The sequence below is a fragment of the Tympanuchus pallidicinctus genome, unplaced genomic scaffold (assembly GCF_026119805.1).
Source record: "Tympanuchus pallidicinctus isolate F22 unplaced genomic scaffold, pur_lepc_1.0 scaffold15, whole genome shotgun sequence".
Taxonomy (NCBI): Eukaryota; Metazoa; Chordata; class Aves; order Galliformes; family Phasianidae; genus Tympanuchus; species Tympanuchus pallidicinctus.
The window spans coordinates 4,026,042-4,053,344 of NW_026294669.1; the positions used below are offsets into that span (position 1 = coordinate 4,026,042).

General features: G+C 36.9%; 1 protein-coding gene across 2 annotated transcripts in view; it reads right to left on the reverse strand.

The window, feature by feature from the left end:
* The window catches only part of ARHGAP15 (Rho GTPase activating protein 15), a 319,740-nt gene that overhangs the window by 145,584 nt on the left and 146,853 nt on the right, over positions 1-27,303 (reverse strand). For both annotated transcript variants that reach the window (XM_052676132.1, XM_052676133.1), the window contains exons 8-9: positions 12,262-12,360; positions 10,222-10,348 (exon numbers count right to left, since the gene is read on the reverse strand). In XM_052676132.1, coding sequence (XP_052532092.1) covers positions 10,222-10,348; positions 12,262-12,360 — 226 coding nt within the window. The remainder of the gene's footprint in view (positions 1-10,221; positions 10,349-12,261; positions 12,361-27,303) is intronic.

A 27,303-nucleotide genomic window follows, 5' to 3' on the forward strand; every position in this document is an offset into this window, starting at 1 on the left:
AGATGTTTAACCAAACCTTATCTTGTCCATGAAATGCCTCAGCCTAAGAGCTCTATCAAATACAAGCATAGCACAGAAGATTGTGGAAACTTTTCCTTACAGAAGGAAAACTCTATTATCAGGAAACAGCACCTTATAGCAGCACTCACATGTTAAGCATTTAAGCATCAAAGCAAAAGCAAAACATTTTCAGAAAAGTGCTTCATGGAAACAGCAATATTTGGATGAAATCCAATACAGAGAAAAGAAAATAATATTAAAGGAAAAGATAATTCAAATGCAATTAGACTATCAACCAATAAAACTTAATCTGTGTTTGATAGATGAAACCTTCCAAGCTTAGAATGAATAAGGAAACCAGAGATCAGAGGACTCTGCCTTTTGAAGTCTTGTTGTCCAGATCCTGGGGACCATTATCTAACTGAGTACTTTAAAGCCATAATGAATATTCTGTCACAAAATAAGAAAGCTTTATTACTGTAATGACCTGTAATTTGAGCAGCAAAGATGAATTCTAAATAAATAATAAATAACTATTTCCAAAAGGTAAATTCTACAAACTTAGTCTCTGGACTAATATGTGCTTTTAAGGAACTTTTTCACTTGCTAGCCACTGATAATGGAAAGCACCACTCTCAGGGACTCTCTCCATATTCAATTCACCAGTCTTTGAATGAATTTTTAAGAAACCTATCAGCTGAGATGAGACCTGTGGTACTATTTCTCATGCACTTGCCATATCTACTACAGTACCCCAGAGGAAAGTAAAATTTAGACAAATGTTACAGGAAGCCAATGGTACTTCAGCGTCCTTTCATTTTTCTTTCCATTTCTTCATGTCACCACCTTGACTCTTCTTTGCTTAATCCTGTCCTTCACTCTTTTTTCTTTATCTCTCTCCCAAGCCTCTTTGGCAATTTAATTCAACAAACAGACAAATTTACTTGTTTCATCTGTGGATCCCAAATTCAAGTGAACAGAATATTTTTTTGAGCAAACCATAAATCCTCCGTTCAGAAATGAATAATGTCTATCTTACGCTGAGAGTAAAGTTCCAAAAATAAATGAAGCATCATACGCTTTGTAATTTTGCCTTAACTCAGTATTACACTCAATCCATCATAACCAATGGTCTTCACATAGCACTTTGAAACAATTAAATTACTATGGTATTTTCATTATTTCTCCATTAATTTGCAACGTTCTTTTGTGGTTTTCATTCATACACGTGAGCTAAAATACCTTCATGTGACTAAAGGAAGGAAAGAGCATTATCGTGCTCTATCATATATCAGTAATTTTAAACAGTCAAGAAGAATAAATAAATATATATCTTCACAGCAGAAATTATCCAAAAAAGACCTTATTTTTGAAGGCTTCATTAGTTCCTAGGTCACATCACAACGAGGCAGATTTTTATTTAAATGAACATATCCACAGTCCAGATAGAAGACTGCCAAAGAGTGACCCTGAGATCTGTTTAATTCTTGATCAACTTTGGGGCCCTTCCACCTAGCTTTTCCCATGACAAACCCTACAATCAAACAGTTCCTCCACTCCAAATTTAATATTTTATTATATATAACCACCAAGCTAATTTTAACTTGTTCTGATTTATATTTTTCTATTAAAAAATAAAAATAAAAATGAAAGAGTGAATTCCATTTCACATGGCTGTTGGATATCCTTGCCTTCAACACCTATATGGAAGAAGTATGTATTGAAACTAGGACAAATTCAGAAAAGGAATCTGGACATCAAGAAAAAGAGCATCAGTCTTTCATAAGAAAGACAACCACAAAACTCAGCTGGCTTCATCTTAGCAAAACAAGCAGTTGAAGGAATATGATGTCTGTCTGTAAAACTATTTGAAATGGTAAAATTGAGATGGAAAAGAAATGCTGAAAATAAAAAGCCAGATCAATTGTGATAAGAGAATGCATTCCTACCACAAGTCCATTAAAGCTAAATTTTAAAAGAATATTTCCAGCATGAAAACACTGAAGTTTTGGAAAATTCTTCCAGCATGAGCAGAGGGGCAAGAGCATTACTACTGAATTTCATTAATTATGAAAGGAATTGAATGAAGTAGTTGTTTTCAAGAACTAGGGAATTGATTCAATGCTACTAAAAGTCTGTCTGAGGCAGATAATGCCATGTTACACTTTTCAATAATAGTAACGCAACTGATTTCCTCCTGGGTGAATCCTGGGCACACTTAAGACAATGGCCAATGGAATTAATTAAATGGAGCCAAATATCCTTAGTGGGGAGGGGAGGTGCTCATCTGTCACAGTGTTCTCTTCAGCATCAATATTTAAAGCCAGCTAGTTGGAACCTTTTACTTAATTGAGAAACAATACAGCATTTAACCCCTCAGTAGCATTCCACTCATAGCCTTTCAGAGGAACAATTGCAGCAGCTATGTGTTATGGGATGAGCATACGCCACTGCAAACATGCACATGTCTACAACTTCTCACAAACTGCCCTTGTGCACTCATGAAGGAACATGCCTTAAATTAGGAAGCTCTCTTATACCTTACATAAGACTACGTATCCCACCTACCGATGTAGGAAATAGGCTTTTTTTATTGTACAGAAGAGCCTTTGGTTAAAAAGTAGTACAGGCTATAAAGGAACCCATCTTTTAAAGAGAGCAGGTGTAGAAAATATTTCATGCCAGTACAAGTTTTAAAGTTCTCCAACTACATGTGTGTTAGAAAATTTGTCCTCAAATTGTTTATCTGGCACATCAGCAGGCAGCTGGTGGAACAAATAGGAGATCCTACCAAGCACATTCATTTTTAAAACATTAATACACCTAATCTAGGAAAGAGTAAAGTGCTTCCATCCATTAAACTCATCTTTAAATATTTGGGGTAAGAGATCATAATTTAAATGAAATACATCCTCCAACCTGCAAGGTACAAACGCTGAAATGATTTCTCCATTGGGAAAAAGGTGAGTCTGGGCAGTAAGTTATCCTATCTAGAGCCTGATTTATGATGTCTCTAATTGAGCTTAAATTAGACTTTTATAACCTAAAAACCTCCTTACTTCTGTCATATTCCTGCCAGAGTACCAGGAGGATTGCATCTGGACTAGTTATAAATAGCAGTGAAACCTCAGAATACAATGTAGCCTGAGAGTCATTTTTCTGGCTTCAAACTTGCAATCAGGGTAGTCATTGCAACACTTACACCAAGAAGTATCAGAATTAGGTTCGCAAGAGTGATACAAAGTTGTACTGTCTCTCCCTTCCCAAAGCTCAGCTGGTCCTTGCACATCAAAAGAATTGACCTAGGTTGCAGAACATAGAAGGACCAAACTGCTCAACATCCAGTACAGTGCAGTCCAGTGCAACACTTCACTGGATTCACAACACATGATTTCTTCATGATTGCTATTTCTTTGTGATTTCCAAAATGTAGCTGTCTTAAATACTGAGTCAGAACATGTAGCTCACTACAAAAGATCACAAGTAATCATTACTACAAAGAATCTATTTGCCCCTATATCAAATTTATCTTGCGTGCACTCATAGGGGTCTGTTTTGTTAAGAAAAATATAAGGTGTCTCACTCTTCTTTGGAACAAAGAAGAAATATGGATTTGCAACTCTTTTTTTTTTCTTTGTTTAAACTTAAGTCCTTCAGCAGTGTTTTCAACAAACCTAAAGAGATTTTAAGACAGACATTTTGTATTATAACATTCCCACGGGTCATATGCATGATTGTCTTTACTAAAGCTCCTTTCAGTCCCAGTTGAATAAATATGCATTTTATTTCACTAATCTTGAAACAACAGGAATAACGTTTACCCAGGTCTTTTATACCTCAGAGAACAAAACAAATACTACAAATCTTTAGAGAGAAAGGATATACAAAAGGGCTTGAGGTGAATGTTTCAAAGCAAATACTCTTTAAATGATGTGCAAATTATTTCAGCACTTGAACATGATTTATGAAAGGGGATTAGTCCACTGAAACAAGAACCTGGTTTAAACTGTTGGGTTTCAAAGTCAAAGATGAGAAGTGTTTGCTGGAAAAGGCAGAAGAAACCGGATAGTAATCTACAGTGAGCATTTCTGACAGATTCTCTTCAACTAACTCAATCTTCCATTAGCTATCACTGTCATTCATACTTAACTGTGCTGGACAGTATAAAATACCTTCTTTTATGATATAATTCTCCATAAAAAATGAAGTATGCAATAGTGGTAATTAAGTAATAATGAGGTAATTAATAACTCGGCGTCTAGCCCTCTATTTACTAGCAGGCCCCATAAGTGAGCACAAGGAATATGAAACAATTAACAATCATCCAAGCTCAGAGAGATAACTTTTACAGAGTTGTGTGTCAGTGAGCAGACCAATGAGTCACAGGTTACATCTATAATAATATATTATATTCTGTTGTAATATTCCCACATACTCTTCACATAATGGGTAAGAGCTACTCTTAAGTACTATAAAAATGATCACTTTTATGTAATTGTAAAGATTAATAAGTGAGCTAACTTCTCATGGTTCTATAATGACCCTGCTGTTCTAGTAGGTAAAGGAAAATTTAATGATCCTGCTCAGATATGATTAATATCTGACTTTTTCCTGACTAAAAATCTGGACTTGGTTCAATAACAATGAATTAAGTGAACACGTACCGATTTCCCTGCCAAACGTTTAGATGGAACTTGGTTATGCCCAATTTAAAAATATGCTTTTTCAACCCAAATAGTAATCTCTGGAAGGATTTTGGAAAGTGGAGTAGAAATAAAACAAAGAAATAAAGAAACATGAAATAGTAATTGATGGAAAATGAGTATTCAAATTTGGGAAAAGTTCATATTTCTATGAAAACTAGTCACAGTCAATTGTAATTTAGACTGTGACATAATCTCCTATTTTCAGCAATAGTAACACAATTTGTTTCTGAATTTGGCATGGTTTGTTTCCCAAATACAAATATTATTGTATTTTTGTTGCTGAATCAGTATTTCTTAAGCTTTAAGAACACCTTATGCCTATAGTAAATGCTGCAGGAAAGCCTGAGACTAAAAATAAGTGAAAAAATAAGTTTAGCCCTTCTAGTCCTTATAAACATCCCCACACCTCCTAAAACAGTGTGTTGCATTTTTTTTTTCTGTGATTCTGTGATTCAGTACCTGGAGATGACTGCAGTTCTGTTGATGCAATAAAAATAAATGCTAAGTATACAGGCTGAAGAGTGACAAAAATAACAACACAGTAGAAACTGCATATTTGCATACAGTTTGAGTGTTGCTTTCTATTTTAGTTGCTGTCGATAATGCAGACCTAAAATGCATTGCTACTTTATATTTGTTGGTTTTATTAAACATAATAAATGTGACCATACCTAATGTTGCCACTGTAAATTAATAAGACGCCCTAAATGGCATCTATTTGTCTTTGAACTTTGTATCTACATAAAATGGGCTGGGAAAGGGAAGAGACATAAAGGGTTAAAGCTTTGGAGAACTTCTCTGTTTCCTTTCTCAAGTCCACTAAAAAAAAAAAAAAAAAAGTTTTCTGTTTTTTGTGTTGTTTGTTTTATTGTGGGTTTTGCTGCTGATACACTTTTCCACTCGTAGTCTTAGTTATTTAATAAACTGCATTCAAAGATTATTCTGGATATGTTAGCTATTATTTAAGAATATTTAGAGGGTATGCTGCAAGTTTCAAAATTCAGCTTTCTGAAGCAAATGAAAAGAGACTAAATGAGTAAAGTAACTTTAGGTAATTTTAGAGCACACGTAGCCCTCGGCTAAATAACAGGTACTGGGTGCCTGACTTTAATCTTTTAAGAAATCAAAGCAGATTTCAGAGACCAAATTATTTTCCAGCAAATACCTCTGAGTGCAAAACAAAATCATGATCCAGAGGATATTACTATATTTTCTTGTATTATGAAAAAGATGCAGGGAGGCATATTCTTTTGCAATTGTTCTACGGGGAGGCATAGGAGCACTGCAGCAGCCTTGCCCTTTGGCACTCAAAAGGCCCATGGCTCTCAGTTGAAAGTGCAAGAGGAATATAGGTAAGCAAAATATCATTATTTGAGTTGGCCAGTGGCCAGAATGGCTAAGACCCCAATCCTAACGAAGAAGGGAAAAGAATCCCAAGCCTGCTGTTTAATATGCATGACATGTCGGCTCTGCAGTCAACTTTTCCTTCCACCCCCTGCTTTTGTCCGCTTTTTCCACCTGTTGCAACTTGTCCTTACCCAGGCTGAGAGCTTGCCAAGGCAGGAATTTTCTTACTTCACTGTCGCATTGTGTCTGGCACAATGATGCCATGATCCCCGACTACTCCTATTGAGACTCCAAAGACATCATGAATAATGCTGGCACTGTGCAGCTCATCAAGACTTCCCTTTTCACAAATACATTAAATAGCATATATATACATATACAAATAAAATCTTGATGCTACAATTGTGCCTCTCCAAGCTAGAATTCAAATATGGAGAAGAGTTTTACAGGATCTGTCTCGTGGTTGCATGACTAACCACCAGATTTTCAGTAAAGTGTTCTTGAAGATAAGAAAAATATGCGAGTAGAAACAATAAAAATAATGCAATTCAATCTTATCAATTCAGGCAGTTCCAGCTTTTATGTGGCAAACAAGGAGATCAAATTGCATTTATCTAATATCACAGATTTTTTAAATGTCTAAAATATTTAATTATTTTGCTTTGGCAACCCAAAGCTGAGGAACAGATTACTGTTCCCACTACATAAGGAAATAACTGACAACAATTAGTATTTATTCTTGTTGCTTTTGTAGTAAAAATAGAATTCCATCACTTTCAAGGAAACCTAAAATATTAATAAGAATGTGATGAACTGAGTAAATGTGACGCCATAAGGAAATGATGGAGAACAGGTTGGAAATACAGTGCTTTGGGAATGTATTGCATTATCAAGTTTGTGATTGTGCATTTTGACAAGAGCCGCCCTCAGATTGATACAGTAGCCAAAGGGCACTCTTCCTCCTGCAAAGCTGTTTGTTTCCATCTAGAAAAGGGGGAGTGGAAGGGGATTGATCCCCTCTGACAATCGATAGTGACTCAAGCCCAGGCTCTTCCACAAGAGGTCACTCCTGAGTGGCAAAATTCACAGAAAATGGCCAAAATGTGAACCAGATAGTGACCATGGAGAGAAAAACAGCACTAAGTACGATAGCATTGTTTTACCACCTACAATTTGACTACTGTGGCAGCTCCTATAATCCATACATGCAGTAAGGTCTCTTGGTTTTCATATACCTACACAGTTTCTGGGAATCTTGTGATGTATAGACACACACCCTATGTACCTAATCCTGTGCTCTGTTATGTGCGGTACAAAATTAACATGGCAGGCTACTCATCAATAGACCATACTGCAATTGGCATTAATTAAGAGGGGTTTTGGCTGCCTAAGAAAAACCTAGAGTCTGAATGACACAAAATTACTTGGAAATTATGAGATCTACCACTAATTTTAAAAGCTGACCAGAAAAAGACTTGTTCACATGGAAAGGAGAAGTAGAGAAAGCACATTTCTTGAACCAAATGCACATATTTTCTAATAGTGGAGATTGCTAGGTGAAAAACATGCTTTCCTGACCAAACATTCTCTGCATAAATTAAACCGGTGAAATAGTTGGTAGCATCAAATAAATAGCAGTCTCTTTACATGTATTTAAGAGTGGGATCACAGATTTACATATTTTGGTAACAGTCCCCAAGGCCATACTCGGTTATTTTTCAGCTCAAGAAAGCTTCAATTAAAATACAAGTTCAATCCACACTGGATGAGAAGCCACTGAAAAGCTGTATGATCAAGAGGACAGACATTGTGTGAACTTTGGAAATTGAGTCTGGCAGTTTAAGCCTAATTTTCAATGAAATTTGTGTCTACAAGTCAAAAAGCGTAACTGAAAATTACCATTTGTCCTTGTAGTGTGAGCAGAAGCAATTAGGATTATACAGAAAGCCCAAATTCTGTCTACTTGGTCTCTAGGAACAGCCTCCACAGTTTTAAATTAAAGAGAAAATTCATTTGATCACTTTGAGAGGAATATACCTGTCCTTTATATATTTGTGCTGCTAAGAAGATCAACGCCACAACAGTACTTACTCAAAAACTGGATTATTATTATTATTATTTTTTGGCAACCCTTAAAATGCGAAGAAGGAAAATACAATTGAATGAACCATCTGAATATTTCATAAAAGATCACTGGGGGTCAAAGTAGCCTTGTAGTAGGCATCAGTTGCTTGTTCTCCATGTAAAACTGGAGGTGTTTTAAGCCATCTTTAAAAATTTTCCTTTGTTTGGATTCGACATTGGCAGCAGACAATAATAAGAGAGTACTATAAAACTACAGAATCGTTAAACTTTGCAAGAACTTTATAAACACACTTGCAGATATTGCACATATCTTCTCTGTGCTCTGCAGTCAAACTGGACAATGAAACGACCACCTGTTAACTGCTAACAATGTGTCATTACCAGTTCTCATGCCTTTTTAAAGCAATTTTGGCTCTAGCTGCCGATAATTCTGGCTACGATACTTGTGTGAACATTAAGGGCACAGAAAGCCAAAGGCAGAAAACTGACAATACAGTTTGTGCTTAGACTACTAATAAGTAAGTGAATAATATGATTTTTCTAATTCCACATAATTACTAGATCTCAAGGGGCCAAAAAAGTTCTGAATACATATTTTAGAAGCAATCCAAGCTGCAGTGTTTAGATCCCAGCTTTGATTCACAGCAGATATTTTCACGATTTTTAATAGTTTAAATAGCCTTGAACAAAACGAAGGTTACTCACAATTCTCTAAGGTTTGAAAAGAAATGTAGAATAAGTCCATGACACTGCTCGCGTTCACTTTTTCTGTTTTGTTTGACAAATTATCAGTCAAAGATACGTGAGAAATCAAAATAAATAAGTGAAATTTTTCTGAGTGCTGAGACAATTTATGGGTGCTTTGCTATTAGCTGCAATGAGAGCAGAATCAGGCCCTCCAAACTTACCGTGCTCTCTGTCTTGTTTTTTCTCCTTCTGAGAAATGCAATGTTATACACACAGCACAAAGGCACTGGGACATTTTTTTTTACAAATACACCCAGACTACTTTATATTTTATAACTGAAAGAAAAATCTTTAAAAATATATTAAAAATATATATATAAAAAATCTCTGAGATGGTAAGAAAACAACAACAAAAAGCTTTGGTCTGCAAAAAGAGACTATTTAATGAATCTCAGTATTTGTGTTTGTGGGAGCGCATGCATGTGTGCATATATTTATGAATATGTGGATAATTATCATTAAAAATAGCGATGCAGGGTCCTTTTATTGTAACTCTTTTCCTAACATCTCAGGCTTTGATCCTGCACTGAAATGCGTGCAGGCAAATTCCCGCACAGACCGTCAGCACCTATAGGTATCTCGGAGCAGCACGCGGGGCTAAAGCTGTCACGGTGCTTACATTAGCAGCACCATGCGACTCCTGCCAAACAAAGAAGGAAAACAAAGATTTGGGAGAGGGGGTGACATTTTAAAAAGCTCAGTGGGAGATTTGGGGTCACCCCCAGCTCCTGCTGCTCCCAGTACCACAAACATCTCAACACGAACTGGAAGAGGAAAGTCTCAGTGGGCTGAAGCCCACCCCTTACCGGCTTTAGATCACTTTCTTTTGTAATCATACCAATAAAAATCCACCTTGATCTCTGAAATTTACTTTCCATACAATTACAGAACCATCCCTGAATGACGGCTAGAGAGGAAATGCCAGGTCTTTCAGCAATACAGTGTATAAAATATATAACAGACAAAATTACTCTAGCAATTTGAGGTATTTTACTAAAATGGAAACAAAGCAACTGCAATAGACCATTAGCATAGGACTCATGTTGCTTATTTTTAAAAATAAATGGCTTGAATAAATGTCTTCTAAACAAATTTATTTCGTTTAGGAGGGAACGTCACCCTTTAAAAATGTGGAGCTAGTAACTGTCCTTACTTAAATGCAAGTTATGTATATCAGCCCAGAACACATTCAGCTTCACAATTCTCAGTGATCTTCCTTACATTCTGTATGTAATAAAAATTATCTTAGCCTTTAATGGTGTATTTATTTTACAAAGGGGAAACAGAAGGAAAAAAAGAAAAAGAAAAAAAAAAAGAAAGAAAAAAAATATCTTACTTAAAGATTTTCTGTGTTCAGGCTTTGATTCTTTGGATTCAGTGTCTAATCTATTCAGTAATTCAGTGCTGGAGGATCTGCTGAGTTTGAACTCCAAATTTCTCGATGTACAACTCCGTTCTTTTGGCTGGGGAAAGAAAATGTATATTTATATCTATGCGTGCTTCTAATAAAATTATTATTTGTATGAATGCAGCAGGAGATTGCAGAATGCCAGCACAGAATAAGGAGCTAATAGACACAGCAAGTGATGTAGTGAGTATATTATTTAAGGGAAGTGTAATGCAAAATTTTTCATATGGCAAAGCTTTTATGCCCCAACAGACTGATCTTAATTTCTGAGATAAATTCCCATTTAAGTAAGGAAAACAAAAGGCCTGCTTCCTTAGGCCTTAGAGACCAAAATGATTTCCACATTGTAGGCTATTTCCAAATTATTGCGGAGAGGAAGGTTGTTAAAGTAGCCTTTCTTTTATTTAGATATTCACAGTAAATGTTCTTTCAAACACAATTGTTTCAAACATCTGTACAGATTTGGGTTAAACTCTGCTGGTATAAGCTTAGGGAAGAGCAGGGCTCTTTTTCTGCTACTCTAATTGTTAGGGGCAAGTAGTGATCGCAGTGTTTGTCACAATCAGGAAAAAAAGGAGAAAGACAATTTTTTTTTGGCTAATTGCACATCTCCCCCCATTTTGCATGGTCAGGTGAGATCTGCTGTCTTGATGGCTGGGAAAGTTTTAAAACTAGAACAAATGTAATGGGTGAAACTGGTGCAATGGTTGGTTACCCTGCACATAGCAGGGGGCTTGAAACTAGATGATTATTGTGGTCCTTTTCAACCCAGGTCATTCTACGATTCCATGAAACCTCCAGTGAGTGCTTTTGGTGGCATCCTGTCCTGGGCATGCAGCAATGGGACAAGCCCTGCCCTCCTGTACCACCACTTCGCTATATGTTGCTGTGGCTCACCCTGTGATCTGAGCTGCCAAAGCCATTATTTTACCTCTTTGCAGAGCAGCACTGAAACAATAGTTGAGTCTATTAGATGCTTAGCTGAGTAGCACGCACACAAAAAAAAGAAAGTCTCTACGGTAAACTCCACCCCAAAATCTTCAGTGGGATATCAATATCCTTGCATAGCCAATGAAATGCGCACTATGAAGACATACATCATCAGATCAAACTTTTCTTGGCTGATTATAGCCTCAGGGTAATAGAATGTTTGCAGCTCTTTAAGGGAACAGTAGCCCTGCTCAGGTTAACCCTTTCCAAGAGACTGACTGTGCCCTCTCTGCCAATTCCATTTCAGAAAAAAAAGAAAAAAAAAAAACACCAAACCCTTTGAAAAATGCAATAAATTGGGGTAATTTTCTCTCGTCACATTCTGCAGTGAACAAGGGAAGTCAATGCTCCAACCCCCCCCCCCAAAAGTATGTTCTTGGAGCAGGCAGAGAAGGCCATCATTTGGAATTTGTATTGAGAGTGGCAAAAAGAGAAAGAAAAAGCTACAGCTGAATCTGGTTTGGTAATTAAAAAGTGTTTTAATAAAACGCAGCCCTGCTTACTTCTCGTAGAAAAAAACCCAGCTTTCCTAGGAGAATAACAGCAATCAGTTACAAAGGAATATTATTTGCTAGTGTTATTCTTGTGAATAAGTAATACAAAAATTCATAAAAGGATCAAATGTAGTAATAGTTCTATTGAAGATTATATACTGTAGGCTCCATAAACAGAAAATGCAAAAATTCATTAGTTATTAAGTGCTTGTGTGCTTTTACAACCCTCAGCAAACCATCGTCCTTGTTATTTCAGAGAAATAAATGTAGCGTTGCATTTCCAGGCAAGATTCAAATGACATTTTAGTTCAACAACCTTGTTTATCTGGCATTTTTCAGAAGATTTGCATATTTTTGTACCCTTCAGATAAAGGAATGTCTAGCTAGTTGCTAGCTGCCTGAAACCTGCAGAGATGCCTAAGCAAATGAAGTTGAAATTGCTACATCTTAATTAATAAAGGTAACAGCCAAAACAAATACATACCAATCTGTCAATTGCATTTTTGATAGCATGGAACCAATCCAATATGAGAAAGTCGATATCCGACTGGAGGAGGAACTCATTTCCTGACACTGTCGTGATCTGGGGAAGAGCATGGATGGTGACAGGTAAGTGAAGTGCACAGGACAGATCATTTTCTGCCATTATCTCTGCTACATACCCAAATGCTTCCCTTTGTATCAATAATTATCTCCCAGAGTTACCAAGGAGTTTTGAACCTCTGTCTGAAAGCTGTTTAGTATATGTCACAACAAACGAGATATTGTCTCAGCATTGCAACCACCATACACAAATAGTGCAAAAATAATGATAATGTGACAAAAAGTTAAGAAAAGCCAGGGAACTCAACACGACAGACAGCTCAGATGTAAATCAAAGCATCCTGAAAAGAAATGAATTCAAAGTGAGAATTAATTCCTGTTATTTTCACTTTGCATTTCAATTCTGGTTTTATTTTTATATCTGATTTGTCTATCCTCGATTTTACACATTTCCTATATACCTGTGATCCCAGAGTCCATTTCCAAGCATTTTGGTCAATTTAATAGTCACTTTTTGTTCACATAAAGAAAACTGCTATCAAAGATGGCTGTGGCAAAGTAATTAGGAGCCCACTTACCAGAGGAAAAATCCTCAGTTTGTCTAAATAGAAGTGTATTTACATTTTTGACCCCCACTCTGGGGATATTTATCAAAAGAATATTCACTCCCCTGATAACAGTTTCACTGCCTAACAATATTTGGTGCAAATATGCATGCACATTCTGCTGGTCTGAACTTCTGAAAACCACCATGAAAATAATGATTAATCGCTGTCACACACACATACATATATTGAAATGAGTTTTTGCAAAAAAAAACAGATCTCCAGATTATTTTACAAAACAAGTTAAAAGAACCGTTATACAGATAGCAAAACTGAGTCAGGGAGCTGCAGCATAGCACACATGGATGCAGGGTAAAGTAGCTCTCCCTGTTTGCAGATCAGTTAGCATCTTCCACCGTAGTTAGCATGATGCAGGAAGGATCTCACCCTGTGCCTGCTCCAAAACAGCTCTGAGCCCACCAACCAAAGCTTCATTATTATTATTATTAGTATTACTGCTGTGAAGAGATGCCTGTGCAAAACTAGGTAGCATCCAAACTGCACACTCAAGTTACAGTGGTTTGGGACGCACTCTTAGTCCTTACAACAGCTGCTCATCGGGGTGTGGTATTTCTCAGATCCAAAACCTGTTTGGCTTTTTCTCAGGGAATGGCTGAACACAGAGGTTTCCCTCCGAGCAGAGTGTGAGGAAAAGCAGAACAGAGCTGCTAAGACCTGGCGCAGCCTATTAAATCTGGTGACCTGAAGTGCTACTGTTTTGCTGCATCCGCTCATGTCAAGAGTCTTTCCTAAAGAATAAAGAAACAAACCAGCTCAGATGGTCCCCACATCTTTCTTAAAACTGAAATACTACCAGGGGAAAATTAAAAAAAAAAAAAAAAAAAAAAAAAAAAAGCAAAAAAAAAAAAGCCCAGCTTATTTTATTAATTGTTCTATAACCCTCCTGTTATTGAGGAAATGCCTGTAAGGAAGGTTTCCAAAGTCATCAGCATTAAGGAAAATCCCATCAGCGCAGCTCCAGTGGAGACATCCTGTGAGAGTGCTGAAGAGAATGTGGGAATGGGCTCCCAGCGCGGGTTGGGAGCCTGCCCGCCTGCCTGCAGATGTTCCCAGCCCCAGCCAGCCCCACACCAGCCCTTCAGGAGCAGACCTCCAGCCTCTCTATTGTTCACGGCGCGCAGGGAGAGCTAGTAGCTGGGGACATTGGAATCCCGTCATTAGTCCTCCGCCGCGGTGCTAACTGCTGCTCATGTGCTATCCATTCTCTTTATCCCAACAAACAAACAAACAAACAAAAAAAGCCCAGCTTCAACTTAAGGTAAGCAGTTAAAAGAGATGGCCTCCAGGTTTGCGCCCAGTTCACGCTGCAAGTTTTGGGATCAAAATGCATTACATTTTATCACCTTTAATGTATACATGCAGATATGGATTAGACTAAACACAGGCAACAATTCAATCCGATGCCTCTCTCCCAGCATAAACAAATCATTATTAAAATTATAAAATGAAATAACAGTTTCAAAGTAAGAGCAACATATATAATTAGATTTACTGTATTTTGATGGCTTAAAAGGGACACGATGTAGTTCAGACTCCCGTTCACTAAATTCAGGATGCATGAAAATAAAAGTATTCAGCACTGCATAAACATTTGTACTGCATGATATGCAAAAGAGACACTCTATTGCTAACAAGACCAAAGTAAACTACATGTTGAAAGTTTCTTTGTCTGAATGTGTTATTCTGATAATCATATATTATCGATGTTTTAGGAGCAAATCTGTAAAAACAGATCATAGTACTGAGGGAAGAGAATTCATTTAAAATATACTTTCCGTAAGATATAGTTCAAGTTCTTTTCTTTCTTTCCTCAGACTAATCTTCAGAGCAACTAGACAGTTTCAAGAAGACTGCTACTGCTCTCTACAGTTTAAATGCATCCACTCCTTAATTACAGTCAGTAATTGACTTTGTTCTGCTCCATTCCAGTCATTCACAGGAAAGCAGTTCCAAAGGCTTTGGCTGGTAAATCCCATTTAACGTGCAGGTTTCCTATCCTACTTTTATATATTACCTCCTTAGGATTTCTGATAAATGGTTCTTGGAAGGGATTGCTAAACCATATTTGCACTTTGAACAATCGAATTTTCAACACCCTTGGGAAAAGACATCAGTAAAGAATGCTAGCTTTGAGTAAACCTTGTGATTGAACAATTTATGATCACAGCCCTAAACGATGTATAACTAACAACAAGCATAAATTGCTCCATATTAAGGCATGCTAACACACCGTCCTTGTATTAGGCACTGCTGAAGTAAACAGGGACAGGAGAGAAAATGAAAGAGAAACCTTAAAAAAAAAGAAGAGAAAAAAAAAAAAGAAAAAACGTTCTAGTTGCCAGCCTCCATTGTGTTTTGAGGTGCTTTGATTTTTTTTTAAATATTTCTTGAAATCCTTCTCCATCATTTTTTGCAAAGGCTCCAGTCTGGAATTAGCAAGGCCTTACCAAGCAGAACTGTGAGGCTGTTGTCAGCAATAAATACCCACAAGAATGACAACCTGCATCAGCCCTCTTGTTTTCCAACAGTGTGTCCTTCGTGTTGCTTATAGTGGAGCCAAGGCTCCCAAAGTCCTTTCTTGCTATAGTACCTTGGAAAAATCCCTTCTCAGGCTGAGTTCTTCATCGAGAACAGTTTTACAACTGCAGCCCTACTGCTCAGTACTGATGATTTGAATGCACTGTCTCACTGCAGGCAAATGCATGTTAAATTTGGTGTGCTGCTGGGCTGCCAACAAAGTGTGGAAAGTAGAGGGCAGGTGTGAAACACCTTTTCATAATATCCTGTTGTTAGTTCATTATAGATTTCTCTTGTCATTATACACAGTTGCAAAGGGAAAAGGGTATGTCAGTATAACGCTCTGCTAAACTTGTATTCAACAAGATCCTACGTTATTAAACGAAAAGATACCCATACAGCACCAATACTATGTTTTAATAATGTCATTACAGTTAAATTACATAAATACCCCGTATCTTGTTCTGGGATCAGTATTTCCTAAAACTCCCACAAATCCTATGCTTTTTTGATGCTAGGTCATCCTCTGGCACATGCAATGTGCCATGCGTGGTTGTGTTTCTCTAGGACTTCCAAACTTTTACAGCTAACTCAGTTCACCTTTTAAAACTTCTCAGAGATTCTCGTCTTTCATGATATACCCACACCAAAAGAACACAGGAGATCAAAGACACAAAAACGCCAAGGAATAAGCCCAGAAGTTTTTGGCCACAGCCTTCCTACAAATGTTGGACCAGGGACTATTGCACTGTTTTGAAAAAAATATATCCTTCATGGCATATCCCTTTGGTTCTTTACCAGTATACATTTCTTTTAGCTGCAGAATAGGGATGGAGGCAATTTTAGCAGTCATACTGATAGGCACTCTATGGAGATATGGAAAAGGGAGAAAAAAAATCACACAGCAAAACAAAAATACAAAATCGTATTATTGATTCACTCACTTCAAAGTGTGCTTATGCATCTCTGGTGACTACAACTATTATTTGCAGTGATGAACTATTTTCAGAGAATGCCGAGCACAAACTTCAATGCAGGAAGTGGAGAACTCTTTGGGGAAGAAGAAATACAGCAAAAACACTTCAGAGTCTCTCTCCTGCAGTGAATGAGCATGGAGCAAGCAGCTTGGAAAGTGTGTGTTTCACATATGGCTCATATGCAGCCACCAAGAACCCATCTCCCCATTTCTTATTTCAGCCAAATACCGAAACATAACATAGTTTACTTCCCTCTGAATACAGGACATCCTAAAAAAATCCTGGACTATTGTGGTAGTAGCTCCTTGTATAAACAATCCCATTAGTCCAGTGTTGGATTATTGGATGCTTCTAGACCGTGGAAACCCTACACTGAAGCTAAATCCAGTGCAAAATCCAGTGCAGAAAACCTAAATTTTGATGTCACCTGGGACTCCCACAGCCTGTGGTGAACGCTAAGTGATTTAAACTTAGATTGACGGATACCTCAGCGTGCAGAAACTCAATAAAATGTGTTCCTCTTGTTGCACTGTGCATTGGGATTGCTGCTCTTGATATATGTAGGAAAAAAGGAAATGTGAGTCGCTGGAGCATTTCTAGCTTAAAAGCTAACACTCTTCCCCCTTCCCACCGCTTCCTTCATCTCACCTTGCGTCTTACAAGCTTTTTTCTGATCATGTTAACCATCTTGATTCGCTTAAAGAAGAGGAATCTAGGCTTTGCCTCTACTTTTTTGAGATATTTTTGCAGGATGGGATCTAGCCATCCTATCCACATAACACGGGACGTGCCACTCTCCATCTGCATGGCAACCACCAAGGCAGGGAAAAACAACAAAAGAAAAAAGGGGGAGAAAAAGGAAAAAAAGAAACAAACTAGGATTTTTCTCTCTTTTTAAAAATGTTATTGAAAAAATAAGGCATATCATTAGAATATAATATAGCATGAGAATAAATACATAAAAGATAGAAACTTGTGTCCACACCCACAGCAGAAGTAGAATTAATTAAAGTTGGGAGACACTATGCTCCTTAGTGGTTTAATTATCTGGATTTGAATTAAACAGGGATAGAGATATATAAGTTTTTAAAAACATGTCAAAAGTCAAACAGCATTTCTGAAAGTTGATCTCAAATTCTTTCTTACAGATAATCCAGTCTCTTGGCCATGTTTATGCTGAATGAGTGAGCAGCAGAGGATAAATAAAATATCTCTCTCTGCTGTACTATAGTGAGCTGAGACTCTAATATTCAAGAAATGCAAACAGAAGAAAACAAAAGGATCAGTATGCGATTGCATTATATCCATGCTGCTTCATATATCCATTATACGATTCAGGCTTTTCAAGAGAGGTAGCCATGGTTATGCTCATAGTTAAATTACTTAAAGGACTCTAAGATGTTTATGACTACCAAAGAAATTTCATTATCAAGCAGATTGTCTGTCTCATATTACAGTCTGGCTTTACCAAGCCAGCAGTCCTTTGCATGTCGAGAAAAAGTTAACACTGAAGTGAGGGAGACATATCAGCTTGGAAGAAGAGGTCTTCAACCAATGTTTCCAAAAAAAATGATATTTGTTAAAACATTTTGTGAGAAACTATCTGCCTTGTGTTCCCAATGTTGCTAGATGTTAAGTAAATATATGCTGATTGCAAAAAAAAGTTGCTTTGGCAACTCTCTTATTAAAATGCATTTGTAACCCCCATCTGTCATGAAAGTTTTGAAAAGTTTGTTTACTTTGGATAGCCGCCTTATCCAGGGTTACCCCAGCATACAATGATAGCAGTCTTCAGAAGTTGTGTGAGGAACAAGCCACTGGGGATCCATTTTTGTTTTAATTGGCACACACAAACACTTTTCTGGTCTGTCAAAAAGATCAAGCTAATATGCATGGCGGGTGTTATATTCTCAGCTTTTGGGAGTAGTAAAGCTCCCTTTATTTAAGTAATTTAAATGATAGACTGCAAAAACTTTGCAAGTCAGAAAAATGTTTTATACTTTCTTTGGGAATATTTGTTTTAAGCAACAGAAAATGTTCTACATATCTAAAGATGTTGAACCTTATGTTATAATTACCCTGTTTCTTCTGACTCTGTAAAAATTACTGTGAAAACCGAGTATTGCAAAGAGGCAACAAACAGATCCTGTGTTTTCACAACTTCCACAATATTAGCAATTGTAAGACCAATTGCTGCCAGATGTTTACAGGAAATGTCTTCAATTGTGTAGCCTTGTGGTAACACTGACTTGCACATCCATTTTCTAGAAACCTTTGTGGGTTCACAATACCAAAGCAACCTGCTTATATGAATAACTTGATTTTTAGTGAAATCTAATGTTGTGGGTATTTACGTCAATGTCTTTGAAGTGGATTCAACAGTCTGAATTCTGGGGATAAATTTCTACAAAATAACAGGATTTTTCTCTAAATGAAACTGTATTCCGCCAGTGATAAACAAATATGTTTATTTTCCAGTAAATTTCTAGGATTGAGTTTTTCCAAATACTTCTGTAGTAAAACAATGAACTTTGGGACCATTAAGAAGAAAAACATATATGAGCTTAATGCTTCTCTTCTGCTGTGCAATAAACTCATAGTATATGTAAGTTTTTACTGAACTGCATTACTATTAGTGAAGAGAGAATTGGATCTTCTCTCTGTATTGTGAGGAAAATCACCTTCCATCTCTGCCTGTGAAAAATTTCAGAAGCAGAAGAACTGATTTATATCGTTTGTAAGGAAGACAGTGAACAGAAAGGATGTCATGATGAAAGCAGATTAAGTCCCAACAGACCAAAATTCTTTGGGTTTCAAGAGATAACACTGGAGAGTGTGTCCCCACAGGAGGAAAGGATCAATGATTTGATGGGGGTATGGGCTCACTTCCAATAATTTGAAGGAATGGGTGACCATTCTCCCTTTTTCACACAGTGGTCCAGATCTATTTCTTCTTTCGTTTACTGATGTGTGAAAGAGAACACATGTTGTTCGATGGAAAAGGAAGGAACACTCCTGACAGGCATTAAGAGAAAGTGAGGAGAAGTGCAAGTCGCCACAGATATGGGAAGCGAGAAAGATGTACCCCAAAATTGGTTACAGCTGAAAAGCAAGAGAGAATAATTAAGACACAACTCATGTCTGTGCGTAGACAATTGCGTATGTTGTCCACAGACGAAGACTTAAGGCACTGTATGAATACCTACTGCAAGCTACTTTTCTCCTTGGGGTAATATTTTACTGTTATTGCTTTTACAATCTGAAGCCATATATTACACAGCCGCATACAGAGATATTGGCAATGGTTTCTTAGAGAAGTCCCTGCCTTTCTTAGTTTTACCAGCTGGACAAGACCTTGTGATAAATGGTCCTCCTGTCCAATTTTATATGCACGTTATAACACTTTATGATATATGTGAGCAAAATTCAACATGATAAGTCCTCCTAACAAACAAAAAAAATATCAAAGGGAGAATGAATGCTCTAGTCTCAGTACAAGCAAAGATATATATTTAAAATATATATGTGCTATGTGTGAAGATTTCATTTTGTTGACTCTTATTTTAGTGAGGAATTTATTCATCGGTAGCAGAGCATTTTACAGCTATATTATTTGCAGACAGAAGCCAGTACTGGCTTTGAGGATTTCATTTACTGACACATGTCTCCTATTAATAAGTGCTGAGATTGCACAATAAGAAAAAAAGATATGCTGTTATAAGTATCTTTATACTTACAGTAATGCATTTGGCCATGATTATAAGTGTTTATAAAACATTTAAGAATCGTTCCTTGTCTACTTACACTAATGAGAACACCTGTTAACTTCAGAGCTGCACAGACTTATTTGCATTGAATTCAGGTTTTTGCACACTTTACATCACTTTTTGAAACAATTAGATGTTTACAGAGAAATATAGCTAAAAGAAGAACAGCAGCTTGAATGCCCTCCAGCCCAAGTCAATGCTAATCCTGGTTTGAGTGAAAAGCAGAAATCTGGTGAATTATAATACTGACACAAATTCAGTTAGCAGTGAGCAAAGGTGTACCTGCAAATCCTTTGATAGCAGATGTTACTTGTGGGGATTGATACCTGCTGTTGAATAAAGCATCTCTTAGAGATGAAACAAGCATTACTGAATAGGATTCTTCCTTGTTCTGGTTATTGTTTCCTTTCCATTTATTATTATTTTTTTAATTTCTTACTCAGAGCCTTTTCAGGTACAGAGAATGCAGAAATTGCAGTAATTTTTTAAAATAGTTATTTATTTTATTCACTTCCCAAAAACCAGTGCAACAACTCAAGAATCCTCCTACTGCTAGACATACAAAACACCATCTCTGTCACAGGGGGTTTTATGGCCTGGAGCAAAGAGGCAGGAGGTCCTTTTCTATGAAAACAGGTCTACTGAGCGGTAAGTGTAATACCCTGCTGCTACACAACCATGCCTGCTATTGTCTAAAAACAATGTAAAACATCAAAGTTCATCCATGATCTGAACGTACACTCTGCCAGCTGTGTCAAGCTCCTGAGTGTTGCAGGCAGGAAAATAAAATGGTTATCATCCTTCCTTCCATGCAGAGAGACAACAGTGCATAACATCTTCTTTCCATCTTTATTTGTACATAAATATTAGGAAAAGGTAAGCTCCAAAAAGGCTGTTGTATTCATTTAAGAAAAATAACAGCAACTTAAAATATTTCCATTACCCCCTCCCCCCCAAAGAAAGTATTCAGTGTTTCAATAGAAATTATGATGAGCGGACAATATGCACAAAAATATCCAACAACAAATATTTTCCATACATTGTAGCTATCTAGCTAAGATTTGATGACTAATGGTCTTACTAGAAAACTTTCACAGGCAATAATATACATGCAGTACTTAGCTAAGTACTGAGAAATATGGAAACTTCAAGTCCAGACTATGAGTATTTCTTAGAGCTTTGGGTTTTGTCAGTCATGTCATTTCATATAATAAGTAACACAGCATAGATAGCATGGAGATCCTGTTTCATTTAAAGAATAACATCTTCTAATTTCATTAATTAGAAATTCTTGTAATCCATAAAATTGACACTGCATATCTCCATATTCTCGTGACAGTTTTAAACAAGTGTTCCACTGGTAGAGAATTCTGGATCTTCTTCTTTATTTATTCTAGACCTGAGCTCGCAGCAATGAAAATACAGTGGCCTTTAAAATTATATGCTGCTTTAAGAAGTAGAGTAGTAATGAAAAACGGTTAATCAAAATGTTATTTAAAAATATCACATAGCCAAAATATCAAATTATCTTTTCACAATAGGTGTCAAAGGGGCTCTTCTAGGAAAAGAGGATACAGTTCAGATCTCAGTGAGTTTTGTACACCAGCTGAATTTATTTATCTAGCAGTAACTACTGAATTATTTGACTATGTAGTTCATGAACATGCCAACCTACACTGATCAATTTTGTAATGCACTGTTTTTTAATAAATACACATGGAATTAGAAAAAAGCAATAAGAGATATGTACTGTCTAAGTCGTTGAGTTACTGGCATGCACCAGGATATGTCAAATGCCAAACACTGCAAGGCCTATATAGTATTTTTTAAATGTCTGATTTTTAAGTATCTGAAATTTCTGACTAACATAGCCTTTTCTCAAGTATTAGATCATGATGTACACTTTGACATCTGTCAGTCAAACTTCTGGCTAACACACTGGACAATCTGGAGGGACACACCAGAATGTGATGTGTCATGCAGAAAAATTGAAAAATTCTATTTTTTCCAAAATAAAAATCACAGCTTTTAGTTTTAAATAGAGAGAATGATTGCAAAATATTTGGCCATCTAGACTGTAAAGATTGAGGTTGGATAATCAATAATGTTTGTTGTTGAATTACCCACTGATAACAAGTAATTTCCTGCTATTCGTGAAGGGAGTTGGGAAGCAGTTTTTTGGGAATTTGGCAGACTCTCTCCCTCTTTTCTAAATATGTGTCTGAAAGCCTGGTATGCTTCTCTATCACAAGCTTTGGGATGATGCAGTATAGCCAAATGGAGGTTTGGGGTGACAGCTCTTTCAGGAACTTAGGAATCTAAATATAAAGAGATGCTAAAAATATACCAAATTACCAGGCAGATAAATGGCTGAGTATTGGGGTTTTGAGTCCTCCATAATCATAATACCATATATCTGGAGTCTTGCAACACCGTGACTGTTGCTCAGCTTCTTGTCACTAATAAATGTACAGTACACGTGACAGGGAAATAAACAGAGTGTTTTAAAACACATTCCAGCCTTCTTGTCCAAAGATGTCATCATTGCATATTAATTCAAGCCCTGTGCATGTGCCAGGAGATTCATGCTTATCCAGCACATAAACTGGAGACACAGAAGTTCTATGACCAGAGTATCTCCACATAGGCCCTGATCCCTGTGGGCTCTGCCCTTCTCATCACCTTATTATAGGCACCATATGCACTATCAGTATCATCAAAGTGAGTGGCAACTAAAAAGTAACATCCAGCTATTAAGATATATTTTAAACTGCCAGGTAAAATGGAAAATCTTAAGCAAAATGGAATTTCAAATTTTAGCTTCTGAAAGAGTTAGGGCTTTTTAAATTTTTTATTTTATTTTATTTATTACAGTCCTGCATATGACCTAGTCCTTATGCCACTCCCCTGCCACTAAAACAATTCAGAATGTTGAGATTCACAAATGAAAGGAAGAAGCCACTTCACAGGGATTTGGGGCACTTGCTCATTAGACCATTGCTGGAAGAGCTGACTCTATCACTCATGTCTATGAGCAGAGATGTGTAAGCAAGAACTATAAACAGAACCAATTACATTAACATTTCCAAACACTTTCAAGAATAAGACTAAAAGGTTTTGTTTGTTTTGCAAAACCGTGATCCTCTATGCTAATAAGACTAAAATTTGATTAAAAGAATAACATTCAAAGCCAAACCTGGCAGTACAGCTTCTTATGTGCTTTTCTTTCATCTTCTGGAACACGGCAGCCCTGATTCAGCAAGGTACTTCATTAAGCAACATGCAACTTCCAGAATACAAGCACTTGCACTGTTTTCAGTCACAAGACTGAAATGAGTAAATCAGTCAGAACAAAAATAGCAGAAAAGTTATATTTATTCACACAGTGAATATTTCAGGGAACAAAAGACATGTTAGCGACAGGCAGTAAGAGCTGCATGTAAATTAACAGCAGAACCACAAGAAACACAATTAGTTGTCCCTTATAAACCTCACAGCTAAAGAAACTATATCATTCTAGCCCTACTGGGTGAAGAGAATGGATTATTAAGATACAGCAAAACCAACAAAAATCCCACCTCATGGGAAAATGATGTTCTTTGCTGTTATACGCAAAACCAAACTGGTAATTTTATCGTAGAATTATAGAACCATAAATGTTGGAAAATAACACTCAGTTCACCTACTCTGGCCATCAACTCACCCCCACCATGCCCACTGACCACATCCCTCAGTGCCACATCTCCACAGTTCTTGCACACCTCCAGGGATGAGGACTCCACCATTTCCCTGGGCAGCTGTGCCCATTTCTTTCGGAAGAAAAAACAAACAAACAAACAAGCAACTACTTGAAGAATACAGTATCAGAAAAAGAATATGATTTTTATTTATCTCTGGTTATTTTAACCAAGACACTGTCACATCAGCATGAAAAACTAAGAGAAAAGTAATAACTTAGAAATTGTACCTAGTCTTCAGCTAAACTTAGTTGCCTGTCTTTCCCATAGATCATTAATTCCCTTCTGAGAATGGATGAACTTATTCCCTATCACAGCCAAGCTCCCAGTGTATAAGATTAACTATAAGTCACTCATTCAGAAGAAGACTTTAGAATTAAGCCATGAATAAGACATTGTCAGAACTTGAGAATTAAAAAACAAACAAACAAAAAAAACCCCAACCAAAACAACAACAAAAAAACCTGAGAGTTCAGGGTTTTAGAAATTCAGTTATACCATTTCACCTCTTACCTAAATGCAAAGACACGCAAATACAAACAAGGTGGTACAGTGCACAGAAATACACCAGATCTGAATAAACAAGTGAGAAATGTTAGAAAAGGTGAATATTTATCAAAATTCTCACGTAACAAAGAAAGAGCACTGATAGCTCTACACTACTTAGGAAAGCTGCTGTTATCTCGGGAGGGAACAGGATTCCATTTTCACGCTTAAATCTGAATGATAACTCATTGCCGTTTTTCACTGCTTTTGCTCGATGACAGGTCATTCACCTCACTACTGTCATGCATTACAAAAATTAGCAACCAAGAAAATGAATCTAGATCGTTTCATTCTTTTGAACTCGCTCATTTGCCTCTATGCTCTGTTTCCTACTGAAAGCCCCCTCCGTGCATCTCTGCACCAACTTCGCAGCCGACACGGAGCAAGAGACGGAGAACCCTGCGAATTTTCCCAATGTATCAGACTTACAGAAACACCTGTGCTAAATAACTTTGTGCTGAGCTACTGTGAAAAGCTGCAGTGTTAAATAGCAATCACAGTTTCTTATTTTTCACTGCATTGGTTACTCTCCCGCAAGAATCCTCGGAGCTGTTGTACAGAGCCTAAATGGTACCCATTTTAATCTCACTGCCTTTCTGCTTTTGTACAATGTTAAAGTCACAAATTTCTTTATTTGTCTGGAATTGTCATTATATCAATATAAAGAGAGTTGAGCAATGCCTTTTGAGTTGGAAAAAGATCTGTTTATAAATGCCTTCCATTTCGGAATGGAAACCATTCATTCACTGACCACTATAGGAAGATGAGATGGGTTGAGGAAAATCCTTTAACACGTTTGATTTAATGTATTATTGAAAATGTTATTTGTCCCAATGTTTAATGTCAAAGTCCCAAGTACTTTATGTACAGACCAAACTACTGCAAAAATTTACAAATATACAAAGTCTCAGTTGATCCATCCCTTATTTAGGACTGTAGACCTTACGTGTATAAAAGCTCTGCTTTCCACAAGGAAACAGTTCCCTTAAATCTACAGAAAAACTTCAGAAAGATGCGTTTGCATGTACACAGGGCTCTTTACAGACTTTATGTTAATTAATTGTTCAAACAAATTATTGACTGATTATCTGCTAATGGAGATCAGGAAGACAGTAAAGATACTGCAAACAGGTAGAAAAAAAACAGCAACTACTGCTTTTTGTCAGAATTATCTCACTTTGCCCAAAAATAAAGAACCTGGGAGCAGGAAACTGTCTGATATCCACCCACAAGCAGCATTCAGCATTACACTGCCTCTAACAACAAGGTTCCCCCTTTTCCAGCTGTACCCCTTTTACTCATGCTTCTTGCCGACACAAAACATCCTGCAGTGTTGTTACAAGAGTGGCCCAGTAAAGTGGGAAAGGAGCTGTTGATGATAATGATTCATCTCTAGAGATGTCTGCATCAGTCAGATTGGAGGCTGGAGATATGTTTAGATACTACACTGAAGACAGAATGAGCCTAAAAAAGCATTTGCTTAGCCAAACCTTTTGAAACTAGGGGGGAAAAAAAGAAGGAAAAAAAAAGAAAGTCACTGGAAATTTACTACTCTTTATTGTAATCAGAATTTTAAGCAATCCCGGATTTTCACCAGACTCAAGTCAGGAGAGCACGGCTCATGGTATTTAAATTAAGCTCCCACAACATTTTGTGGCAACACGATATTTTATGGCAGTGAGTGCAAAACACACCAGCAGCAACATTATCAACTTTGAAATGTTTTGAATAATATCAAGCACCAATGGCTCTGCCAATAGTGTTTTAAGTACAAAATGTAGAGAAGTAAAATTATGCAAGCAACCATTTCCCACAGAAGTAGTCCCAATGATTTCAGACAAGTGCAACAACTGCTATGAAGACTGCAGAATGAAATTCTTGAAAAAGTATATTAAAAAGTACTTCCTAGTGCAAAGAAGGTAGCAGCATCCGGCCTCATGTTTAGGTAGGTTGATTGCATTCTTGTGCTTCTTGTTTGCTACCTGTTGAAGCATGCTTCAAATCTATAATTCATAGATGGATAAAGTGAGAATTTCAGTGTTTTCCTTTCACTAGAAGCCTACTGTGAATGGCCTCTGAACAACTCTCCCAGGCAGGTAATTTACCAGCAGAAAAGATAGGCAGACACGTTATTTTCAACCAAGTCCCAAGGTGGCTCTCAATTAAGAGAAACAATTGACTGATGCTTTTCTTTTTACTTCCAGGAAGTTCTGTGTAGTATTTCTAGAGCTTTTCCTCCACTCTACCCAAAATGTGGGCTCTGTGTCAAGCTGTGAGTTTGTAAATCTTTTTCAGCACTTATCAGAGCTCAACATGAATTATAGTATTGCCAAATCTGCTCTATAGTTGCATTGTTTTGATAGTTGGTTTTTTTTTTTTTTTTTACACTAGAAGAAAACGTACAGTTTTATGGTCAAAAAGAAATGCCTGTGTACTTTCAATGAGAAAATGCAGGCAACTGTGATTGAACCCCAGAAAAAAAAAAAAAAAATCCCCTTAATCCTATGTATTTAATGCCTTTAAACTTTGGAAACTTCTGAGCAAGCTCTCGAGCTCTCCGTGGTGCTCATGGTTTCTCTCTGTACCTTTATTACTGAGATCTTATTTACTAAGACTACATTAATGTAATGCATGTTTGAAAACCACTGCTGCTTGGGGGGATGATCAAACTTAAAATGCATGCTAATCTTTAGCAAAATATCTTACTTTTTGTTGTGTATTGCTTAGCACGGTACATAAATCAGCCCTTTTGTTGAGGGCTAATAAAGTTTGTGAGTGTGCATGCTCGCGTGTGTGTGATTTAATACCATTAT